At 43.8% G+C, this 10,460-nt stretch overlaps 4 protein-coding genes across 4 annotated transcripts; 2 read left to right on the forward strand and 2 right to left on the reverse strand.

Moving 5' to 3' along the window:
- Positions 1-2,981: 2,981 nt before the first annotated feature.
- Positions 2,982-3,597, forward strand: LOC119550554. The gene has a single exon (XM_037859339.1). It carries the CDS (start codon positions 3,103-3,105, stop codon positions 3,472-3,474), a length of 372 nt encoding a protein of 123 aa, XP_037715267.1. The 5' UTR covers positions 2,982-3,102; the 3' UTR covers positions 3,475-3,597.
- A 157-nt stretch (positions 3,598-3,754) lies between these two features.
- LOC119550341 (S-phase kinase-associated protein 1) lies at positions 3,755-4,735 on the reverse strand. Its single transcript, XM_037858961.1, has 2 exons — positions 4,475-4,735; positions 3,755-4,406 (listed from the first exon to the last, which is right to left on the reverse strand). Exon 2 carries the CDS (start codon positions 4,401-4,403, stop codon positions 3,918-3,920), a length of 486 nt encoding a protein of 161 aa, XP_037714889.1. The 5' UTR covers positions 4,404-4,406; positions 4,475-4,735; the 3' UTR covers positions 3,755-3,917.
- A 204-nt stretch (positions 4,736-4,939) lies between these two features.
- On the forward strand, positions 4,940-7,807 carry LOC119551015 (SET and MYND domain-containing protein 4). The gene is made up of 3 exons (XM_037860069.1): positions 4,940-5,646; positions 5,711-6,834; positions 7,099-7,807. The coding sequence occupies exons 1-3, from the start codon at positions 5,383-5,385 to the stop codon at positions 7,433-7,435; spliced, it is 1,725 nt and encodes a 574-aa protein (XP_037715997.1). The 5' UTR covers positions 4,940-5,382; the 3' UTR covers positions 7,436-7,807.
- LOC119551016 (protein OSCP1) lies at positions 7,725-9,450 on the reverse strand. The gene is made up of 2 exons (XM_037860070.1): positions 9,258-9,450; positions 7,725-8,732 (listed from the first exon to the last, which is right to left on the reverse strand). Exons 1-2 carry the CDS (start codon positions 9,394-9,396, stop codon positions 7,888-7,890), a joined length of 984 nt encoding a protein of 327 aa, XP_037715998.1. The 5' UTR covers positions 9,397-9,450; the 3' UTR covers positions 7,725-7,887.
- Between the last annotated feature and the right edge of the window lie 1,010 nt (positions 9,451-10,460).

A 10,460-nucleotide genomic window follows, 5' to 3' on the forward strand; every position in this document is an offset into this window, starting at 1 on the left:
ACAAACAACTAACCAAGGAATAGGTTTGGTACAAAGAGAAATTAAAGTAAATGCTGTTTAAAATACCAAAATTATATTTCCACCTGTTTGATTAGATTTGGACTTATTTATCCAAGCTCCAAACTAATTAAAAATGTTTTTCAAATTCCATTTTAGAACTCAACTGGTGATGGACAACTCGTGCGGCTCTTTGTCCAGTGTGCTGTATTGTTTTAGCACGAAGAGTGGAAGTGCGGCGACAGGTGTCAGCGACAGATTGTGTTTCCTGGGAAGATGGCATTTTTATGCACACGTAGGAGTAACAGCATCCACAGCCACCTGGCCAATCGGTTTTTGGATTCTTTGTACTTTTAAGAGCTTTAAATATATTTTGGACTGGTGCGAGCGTATTAAATATTTAGGGGTCTCTAGGAATTTGCCAGGCAAATAGCCGCAGAGCAAGCAAACCCGAAACAAGCAGAAATAAAATGCCACATGGAAAGTGGGCGGGGCAGTGAGTGGGGGCGGCAGGGGCGGAATGGCAAATGAAAGGAAGCGGAAACGCTGGGGCAGAAGTCGAACGAGCAACAGGAAGCGCCGGGCAGACAAGCACACAAACACACAAACACACAGACAAACAAACAAACGCTCGTGCACACTCCAACACACGTGGACAACAGAGCACTTTTATGAAGCCAGCAACAAAAGCCAGAAATAATAACAAGCTAGCTCTAGAAGCCTGTCTCCGTCCTCCGCCGAACGAGATATTCCGTACACTCTGTATATTCCGTACTATTCTCCACTTTGTCGTTACCAGAAACAAGGCGTGACACAGTTGTTGCACTTACAACACCCTCAAACACAGAGGAGCACACCATCCCGCATTGGGTCAGCAGGCAGAGATGACAGCTAGGATCTATTATGAAAGCTATGAAGGGGCTAAAGTAAGAAATCTCTAGGGAACTCAATTATGAGGTCTGTATTATTTCTAATGTATATTTTAAAATTTAAATTGATCAAAATAGGATGTTCCAATCCTTAAGAGAGAGGGGTTTTCCTTATATAGGCACATTGTATAATTTTGTTTATCTTAAAATCTGCGTGCATAAGATATATTATTATAGAAAAGCTAATCAATAAATTGATGCATATTATAAGAACAATTTAAATTTTATAAATTAAGTAATGAATCAAGTTTTGTATCCTTACATGATTAGCGTTCGTAACCTTTTTTGAGATTTAAATCACTAATATCCCCTTTTTGTTGGTTTTTTAAAAATTGGTTAATGAAATTACACATATTTCGATAACTCCATTTCAGCTTGAACAGTGCGGCCAGCGTAATTAATAACACAGTTCGTGGGCATCACTGGCAGCACATGGTGCTGGGTCGTGTCTTATTTATAGACCCAACAGTCTGTCCTCCCGGGCTTTGTGTCAAAGTCAGCCTGTCAGATGCATCAAGTCGAGTTCAGTTCCCTGAAGTTTCGTTTCTAGTCCAGAGTGTAACTGCAGCCAAGTTGGACATCTGTTTGCACTTTTTGCCCATTGTCCGTTGTCCCAAGTACATATATATGGAGTTTGCTCTGGACAAGCTGTGTGGCAAAGAGCATAGCTAATAACTAGTTGACAGGAAGAACAATGAAACTGCATTTTCGGGGAAATTGCCTTGAGCCCTAAGTAATTGAGATCTGGCTCTATTGATTGCAGCACCTCACCGATCGTATGAGTATCCAAAAAAAAATCCTGTTCGGGCGCCATTTGTTCCAATTTGTATGCTGGCTGGGCAATTTGACTGCTATTAAAATTGCGATTTTCTGTGCAGTACATTGAACCCAGTAAGCAGAAAGGAAAAGGAAATTACTTATTGTTCGCCTGCCATGTTTTCTTTTTTTTCACTTGTGGCATCAGTTACAGGCTGCCACTTACCTTTCGCTTTTCAGTTATTGCCTGGGGATTTGCTGAGTTTTGGGGAATTTTCAGCCAGTTCAATGCACAGCAACGAAGTTGAAAGGTCGCAATTTAAATTTATGGCCAGGTTAGCTTTAACCCACTGCACTTCGAAAGAAAGTTTTTCTTGTACTTTTGCTGGCAACTTGAGAAAAGTAATTAATGCGCGATAACCGTTTGTTTTAATAAGCCGATTCTAATGGACGCTAATTTAAAATCCAATCCACCACCTACGAAAACGCCAATTATGTATTCACATTAATGGCATTAATTAGCTGCGTGGTTTATTTAGTATGGTGCAATTAAATATTAGCAGAAATTTAATTAAAAGCTCGTTCGTCGTCGAACAACAGTTTAAAGTTTAATTTACATTTCAAATTGGGCTCAAAAAGTATACGAACTAAAATTTGTAAATTATTTATTATTGTTTAAATGTTTGATGACATTGGCTTTCGCCACTTACATTTTTTCGTTACATCAATTAAAATGAACTCATTAATTGATTATTTATGTCAAAAGTTAAGGGCACAATGAACAATATTAAAGTAAGTTATTAAGGTTTATCAAACCAATTTTTTTAACAATGCAAAAAGTAAACCAAATGAATTGGTTCCATGACGTTAAAAAACTTGAGGGAACTCTACTCAGGCGCCACCTAGCGGAGCGAGGTGGTACGACTGAAATGGCAGTCTTTTTAATAAATGTAGATAACCGAAAGTTTTAAAATATAAAGATGTCGTCAAAAAAACCATTCTCCATTTACACTGAAACACAATTCGGTAATCATTAGGTTATGACGAAGCAAAAGTTTTTTAATTCAGTTTTTTTTTTTTTAAACCAAAACTAATGGCAAAGAAATCGGACGAAATTAAATATGGTAACTGGTATAAAAATATATATACCTTACCCAAATTCCTAAATATTTTTGTATCATTTTTTAAATTATTTAATGTCAAAAAAATAAAACCTATATAAAAATCGGGTTACCCTGCAATTTTACCACCGTGCAGGGCTGCAGCACTACGATCGAAATGCGGTCATACTAAAACAGCTGACTTTCGCAATTTGGAGATTTGTTTATAATCTTGCAATTGGAATTTTGTGAGTGAAATCTACTTAACTGCCGATCGATCAGTGTGCCTAGCCAGATTCTTCAGAACAGTAAACTAAGCAATGGAACAGGAAAGCTGCAGTAATATCAGACCGAAGAGAAGTCCATGGCAGGATGACGGGTCCTCCGTCACGGTCTTCTACGAATTCGTCTCCAAGAACGTGTCCATGCCCTCTGACCTGGGTGAACTGATCGCTTACGTGTTGCTTCTTGTCATTACGTGGTACACACTGCTCTTCGCCTTCCGGTTCCTGCTCTCCCTGGTGAAACCCGTCCTGGTGGTGCTGGTCGCACTGTTCGTCTTCCGGTTCCTGCGGTCCTTCGAGTTTGAGGACATCATAGATCTTGGCTTCACCATCCTGGGAATGGTTGCCAATCTGGTGGTATCCGTCGTGTCCAAATTCTTGGAGTTCATTCTAAGATTTTTTAGTTAAAATATGTGTGTAGGTTCACCAATCCACATTCCTTTGTTATGCGCTCTGTAAATGACATAAACTTCATAAATGTTGCACATCTGTTTATATTTTTTAATAAATATTTTTGTACACTAATAAAAATTGCATTTGTATCAAAAGTATTATAACTATAAGGCAGTCAATGAAATTAGATTAATTTCGCATGCTGTGGGAATCCCCGATTTATTTTTCTTCTCAACCAAATTGAAGAATTACAAGTCAACCAAACATTCTCTTGGGACAAAAATAAAGAAATCAATTATATTTTCAATGTTCCATTTATTTCAATAGTTTAATGTGCATCAAAATCCTGGCATAACCAAATTTGAAACGAATTAGTATGGATTTTTGTAGCACTCCATAATATTAGCTAAGGAATCCACATTAAAGCTTCTTGCGATGGGAAAGTCAGGGGCACCCAACTACTTCTCCTCGCACCACTCGTTCTCCTTGCGCACCTGCTCCTCCTCCTGCGGCGAAAAGTCGTTGCTGATGGCGAAGGTGTCGCGGATGTCCTGCGGTGTCTTGCCCTTGATCATATTGGCCACCGTCTTGCAGGTGACATCCAGCAGGCCCTGGATGTTCAGGTAGTTCGCGGCCAGGATCAGCTCAAACAGGGTGCCCTGGTCCACCTTGAGGAAGTCGGCGTCCCAGGATGAAATGTCATCCGTGCGCTTCTCCTTGTTCTCATCCTCCTCGGCCACCATGGGATCGTCCTTGTGGTAGGTGGCCCAGTGGAGCACCTTCTTCAGGATCAGCGAGTTGACATTCGGCAAGGGCAGGATGCTGTTGTCGCTCTCATCGCCCAGATCCTCGAGAGCGGTGCGAATCGTTTCCGAGCACTTGGCGATCTCCTGGTCGGTATCGAAGATCTCCTTGTCCGCGGACTCCAGCCGAATGATGGGCATTTTCTGCAGAAATCAGATGGAACCCATCCATTAACTCATAACTCGGCACACGCCCTTTTGTTTTCACTTACCTTTCCTGCTCGTGGTTCTCTTGATTTGATACGAAATCGGTTTGATTTATTTGCAGTCGCAGCCAAACAAAATTTTTACACAGAACACGGGTGACACTTAGCTGTGGCCTACTGGCTAAAAATAATATTCTCTTGCCTTCAACTTGAACCGAACTGGTGCGGCGGCCGTCTGACAGCAGGGCGATGGTTAAACAAACAACTTGGCTGCCAATAATTCCCCGAAATATTCAAAAGACTTGGATTCCGTCAGAAGAGGAAGAGGAAGTTGCAAAGAAGAATTTTCGCCGCCAGTGTGTGCACCCCCCTAGGGGAATTCAAAGTTAGCGCCATTAAATGCATCTGGTGTGTAAACACTGCTGATTTTAAAAACTATGTGGCATTAAAAATAAAAACCATTAAACAAATACTACTATATTTTTGGAAATGTAGCTCCTTTGTTTGGTTTTCAGTCATTTACCTTTTTTATTTATTTACTTTTAAAATAAGAATACAAAATTTTCTACACAAAAATTTACAATAAAAGTTTAGGTGCATGTCCTGGCTAACGCACGCAATTGGCTCGCGGTATTTTTTAGTGCATTTCGCTCGTTGCAGGGTTAATTATTTGCAGGCTACACTCCACACTGCTTCCAGCGGATTGGCAAAAAATAACATTAAAATCGCCCTGTGGATAATTGCAATATTGCCGAACCAAAATTGTCTGTGAAATCGCAAATTAGCGGTCAACACTTGCGCCAGCTAAATAATTCGCGGCACCTGCAGTGGGCCAAACGAACCGATTTTCCGGTTAAAAAAAACAGGCGGCGGCGTCGACACGCGGACCCCAAACCGAAGGATCCGAACCAATCAGATCCCATCCGGAGAAATCTCCAGGAGCCACAGGACGGACTATCCCCCCCGCACAAGAGATGGACGTGTACGACGTGAGCGATGATCTGGTGAAGAAGCTGAGCGACTGGAAGCTCATCGGAATCATATCCGGCAAGTTCAACGAGCTGAAGGAGAACCACCGCAAGGTGGACTTCGTGGAGCGGGCCCTCATTGACTTCAAGTACATGGAGAAGATCTTTCTGAACGTAACGCTTCGAGAGGACAAGTGCAACAAGCGGAGCGTCGAGTTCCGGATGCTGGGAAACGAGCAGTTCTCGCTGAAGAACCGGAAATACTTTCAGGTGAAAGCCTCCCCCGTGGATAACCCCCATTTAATTTACTAATTAACCCTGTAATCCTTTCCAGGCCCTGGAGCTATACAACAAGAGCATATGCTATGCCGAACCCAACTCGGAGCACCTGTCCATAGGCTATGCCAACCGCTCGGCGGTTTTGTTTGAATGGAAGCGCTACCGGGAGTGCTTGGCCAATATCGAGCTGGCCAGGAAGGCCAACTATCCGACGAGACTAAGCCACAAACTGGACAAGCGGGAAAGGGACTGCCAGCAGCTACTCGATCAACAACCACCGGATGTGGTGCCCTACGAGTTCAAGCTCAGCTTTGACTCGCACGCCCAGGTGCCGTACATCGCCGACTGCCTGGAGCTGCGCGAATCCGCCGACGAGGGTCGCTTTGTGGTCAGCAATCGGGATCTGGTCGTTGGTGATCTGGTGGCCGTGGAGCAGCCCTTCTGCTCCACTCTACTGCCGCCCATGCGGTACATCCGGTGTGGCACCTGTAAGCGAGAGAACTACCTGACCCTTATACCCTGCGACAGCTGCTGCTCCGTCATGTTTTGCTCCGAGGAGTGCAAGCAACGGGCCATGTCCACCTATCACCGCTTCGAGTGCCCCATCATTGACTTTCTGCACCGCATGTTCAACAAGATCCACGGCATCGCCCTGCGCACCACGCTGGCCGCCCTGGATCTCTATCCCAGCATCGAGGAGCTGATGGCGTTCTGCGAGCAGCCGCAGAATCAGCACAAGTGCGCCTTCGACCTGGACTACGGACAGCTGTCGCCGCAGGAGCATTATCGGGCCATCCACGGACTGGTGACCAACCAGCACCTGCGCTCCGTCTCCGATCTCTTCCAGCGCTCCGTGGTCTGTGCCGTGCTCAAGCACTTCATAATCGAATACACACCGCTCAAGGACCATTTGGGCGGCGAGGAAGGCATGAACTTCTTCACGGATCTGCTGTTCCGTCACCTGCAGACGTCGCCCTCGAATATGCACGGCATCGATCTGGTGGAGCAGGTCAACGAGACCAAGGACGACCAGACGCACTCGTCCGGGGCGTACGCCTTCCTCTCGCTGCTAAATCACTCGTGTGCGCCCAATACTCTAAGGATATACGAGGGTACCAAGGCGTATCTGTTTGTCCTGCGGCCAATTAAGGCGGGAAATGTGCTCTACGACAACTATGGGTGAGTGGTGGCCAAAGGAGAGGGGGCAAGACTTATATGTATGCCTAATTAATATAGATTTATAGCCTAACACTAATTTCACTGATAATTATCCAAGCATGGCCCAAAACACAGTTAATGGTAACTTATTGGCTATTATATTTCCTCTTCTTCTTCGATCTCATTTCGTATAACTTATGTAACATTTGATAAAAATAGAATATAACTCGATTGTAGCTCCTACTGAAGGTAGATATAAATACTAATAAATATCCTATATTTCAGCGCCCACTTCGCCATCTTCAGCAAGCAGCAGCGGTTAGACAATCTGTCCATGCAGTACCGCTTCGACTGCAAGTGCGAGGGCTGCGAGCTGGACTACCCCACCTTCGGGCGGATGCCCCACAAGGCGACGGTGCCGTCGGTGACCGATGACACGGACATGAAGTCGCTGGGCGCCTACAACTACGACTTTGCGGTGAGCAACTACCGGAAGTACTGCGACTTTCTCACGCAATACGGCGCAGCCTATCCGTGCGAGCAGATCAGCTCCGCGGAGGAGTGCCTGAAGATGGCCCTGCATATCATGGTGGACGCAGTGCCGCTCAAGGCGAAGATGTAAACGGATCCTGCCGCTGGAGAACCAACACCACAACCACCAACACGGACGAACTTTTCCTTTGCTGACTTTGAATGGAGGCAGCGTATTACAAGCGAGACACACAAAATGAGAAGAGTAATTGATTATATATATGTTGTTGCCATAAGTCTGTAGCGCAGGCAGCAGCGCGATGAGGAGCACGCCCTTAACTTTTATATTTGTAATTGTACATTTCGACCTTTGGTTCTATTTTACCTTGCACCACACGCCCCCACCACACATTTCACAGTTGTTCACATAAGTCGCAAGCTCAAAATTCTAACGTTGATTTATTTTTTGATCACAACAATGTCTTCGATGAAAACAAAACAAAAACAAACGAGAACTATGCAACTTACGGCGTTTTTATAATTCATTTACAAAATCCAACTGAACAAGAAATACAATATTTCCTAAACGTAGCTGCTTTGGCTCTAAGGCATTTTGCTGTACAAGTCGAGCAGGTTCTTGTTCAGCGAGGATCCCCCACCCCGAGACATCATCGTTGTCGCCTCCTTATCCGAGGATGGGGTCATGGGCTGCAGCTGGACGAACTCGCAGGCAGAAGAACTAGCTGCTGGATCATCAAAGAGCACGTTGTTGAAGGTCTGCTCGAACTGCTGCTGGAACTGGCGGGCGTTGATGGGCTGCAGATCTTCGCCTTGCGGTGGACTGATGTTCAGCTGGGCGGCCAGTTGATCCATGCTGTTGGGCTCGCGCTGCTGTCGCTCTCGCTGCTCCGCACTCTTCGCATAGATATTATCACCGGCTGATTGGACGTAATCCGTGAAGTACGCCTCATCCACCTCCTTGAAGAAACTCCCGTCCATGGCCTGAAAGCCCATGCGAATCAGCAGTGATATCTTGGTGTTGAAGCATTGCAGCCAGGCCCGATTCGTCTGGTAGATGGACAGCTGCGCCTCCTCCCCGCAGGAGTTCCAAAAGTCCAGTAGCGTGTTCTTCGTAAAGTCAATCAGCATGTGCCGCTTGGCGTCCGGATACAACCTGTTGACCGCATCCAAGTGCCGAAAGGTAATCTCCAGCAGGTGGTATTGATGGCGGGACACGAACAGTTGCCACTTGTAAACCATGGTCATCAGGTTCCACAGTTTGGACATGGATTGCTCATCGAGCCTCATCAAAGAGCAGGTGGCTATGTCATTCAGCATGAACTTGCAATGCTCGGCAGTCAGGAGTTGGCCATTGTTCGATTTCGATCCGTTCAGCAGAGAGTCTATAAACTTTGGCTCGAGCAGTACTGTAGTCACATCGTGAATCACTGTAGGACAATTTATACACAATCATTATAATGTGTGTTTTAAACTCCAAATTTCCATAAGTTTTTTAAGATTAAAGCAAACTTTTAGTTTAACATGGTCCTAAGAGTTTCTAATAAGTATCAGAAAAGGGACTTCATTAAATATTAATTTTAAATTTGAGAAACTCCATTACCATGAATCATTATAAAATAATTTATATACAACCATTTAAATCTTATGTATGTTTAAAACTCAGAAAGTGCCATAAGTTTTTTAGGTTTTAAGCATAATTTTGGTTAGAGTTCCTAATAAGTATCAGAAAAGGATCCAGTTGAATTATTTAATCCTTTAAAATATTTTAAAACTATCAAAGAACAATCTTGAAATGTTTCAAAACTCAAAAAAAAGATACCTTGTACTTGAATATAGTACACTTTAACCTTTGCAAAACACAAAGGACAATTTGCGAAATTCAAGGACATCCTCTAGGTCCAACATTTCAATTATTCTGTGGTCGTAGTTTCTGACTTCATGGAATTCCTTACCCTGAACCGACTTGTCATGTGCAATCTGCTGCGCTTTTAGACGCTGGTCGATCACGTAGAGCATCTCGCATCCCAAGTTGACCAGGATGAAGACATTTGCCCGGGGATTCGACAGTTGGTGCGGATTGAAAAGGGCCATGGTTCGGCGGCAACTTGAAGGCACGGGTGGCGATTGCAAACTAAACTGGTAAGCCGAAGACTTCGCGGAGCACGCAAGGTTTGGGTTTCGTTATTGGATTTTCGGTTTCCGTGCGGACTGCCGGCCCCCATTTGCACAGAAAATAATTAGGAATACATGTCTGAAATAATTACAATACTCATTAGGGGACTTGTTCGATTAATTAAGTGCATTTGTCTTCTTTGATTAGTTTTGAAATTGTCCGGAATTTTGGTGTTTTTCCTGGAGGTTCTTAAGCTATTTTATCCGATCTCTTGTTTGATTTGACTTTAAATTGCTCAGCTAAAGTTTCTTGATTTTTCGTTAAAATTACTTTGGTAAGGCCAATTTTCTAAAAAATATTTTAAGAAACAACATTTCAGATGGATTAGTTGGCTAAAACCCTTTTTTTAAATTGGATACATATTAGAAATAGGTGTTTGTCAATCTTATTATAATAAAATTGTTTGACAAAAGATTGGTGAAAATGCAATCAGTTTGTAGAACTCAAAATTCCATCAACACAATATTGCCACTACAGTTTCTTGCAGTGTTTTTTCGCATTTGATGGCTTTATGAGAGCCCCCGGCAACGTCTTTCAGTGCAAACAATAACAACAGCCCGTCCACGGCGACAGAACAGACGACGTGTATAATTATGGCAACCGTGGGGAAAGGACCTCCACCAGCGCGGTACTAAAATTTATTGATTTATAAATTTCCATTTGAAACACAGGGCAATTAGCTTGGAAATTATGGCAGCAGGTTGAAAAGTTAAAAAGCTTGCTCATGTGAAATACGGACCGCTGACGTTGGCATTATCTACCCAACCATTACCAATATGGAATGCTCCCACGACCTGCAGACCTGTCTGCTAATTTGACGGTCGAGTGGATAGAGTGGTAACCCACCAATGGGGCTCACCACCCAGTTGCAGCGAACATGTGAGTCGAGCACCTGCAGCGAAGGTCGCCCGGAAAGGATGCCGGAAGTTGCGTGATTTCCCTGACCACAAAAGCCAGACTAATTTCCATAAAGTTGGTTATT

The sequence above is a fragment of the Drosophila subpulchrella genome, chromosome 2R (genome assembly GCF_014743375.2).
Source record: "Drosophila subpulchrella strain 33 F10 #4 breed RU33 chromosome 2R, RU_Dsub_v1.1 Primary Assembly, whole genome shotgun sequence".
Classification (NCBI taxonomy): Eukaryota; Metazoa; Arthropoda; class Insecta; order Diptera; family Drosophilidae; genus Drosophila; species Drosophila subpulchrella.

Excerpts from the sequence above, each read along its gene's own strand:
- LOC119550554 (XM_037859339.1), top strand. The coding sequence starts at position 3,103 with ATGGAACAGGAAAGCTGCAGTAATATCAGACCGAAGAGAAGTCCATGG.
- LOC119551016 (XM_037860070.1), bottom strand. The coding sequence starts at position 9,396 with ATGGCCCTTTTCAATCCGCACCAACTGTCGAATCCCCGGGCAAATGTC. Across the intron at positions 8,733-9,257 it reads ACATGACAAGTCGGTTCAGG|TGATTCACGATGTGACTACA; the intron begins GTAAGGAATTCC and ends ATTGTCCTACAG.
- LOC119550341 (XM_037858961.1), bottom strand. The coding sequence starts at position 4,403 with ATGCCCATCATTCGGCTGGAGTCCGCGGACAAGGAGATCTTCGATACC.
- LOC119551015 (XM_037860069.1), top strand. The coding sequence starts at position 5,383 with ATGGACGTGTACGACGTGAGCGATGATCTGGTGAAGAAGCTGAGCGAC. Across the intron at positions 5,647-5,710 it reads AGAACCGGAAATACTTTCAG|GCCCTGGAGCTATACAACAA; the intron begins GTGAAAGCCTCC and ends AATCCTTTCCAG. Across the intron at positions 6,835-7,098 it reads GTGCTCTACGACAACTATGG|CGCCCACTTCGCCATCTTCA; the intron begins GTGAGTGGTGGC and ends CCTATATTTCAG.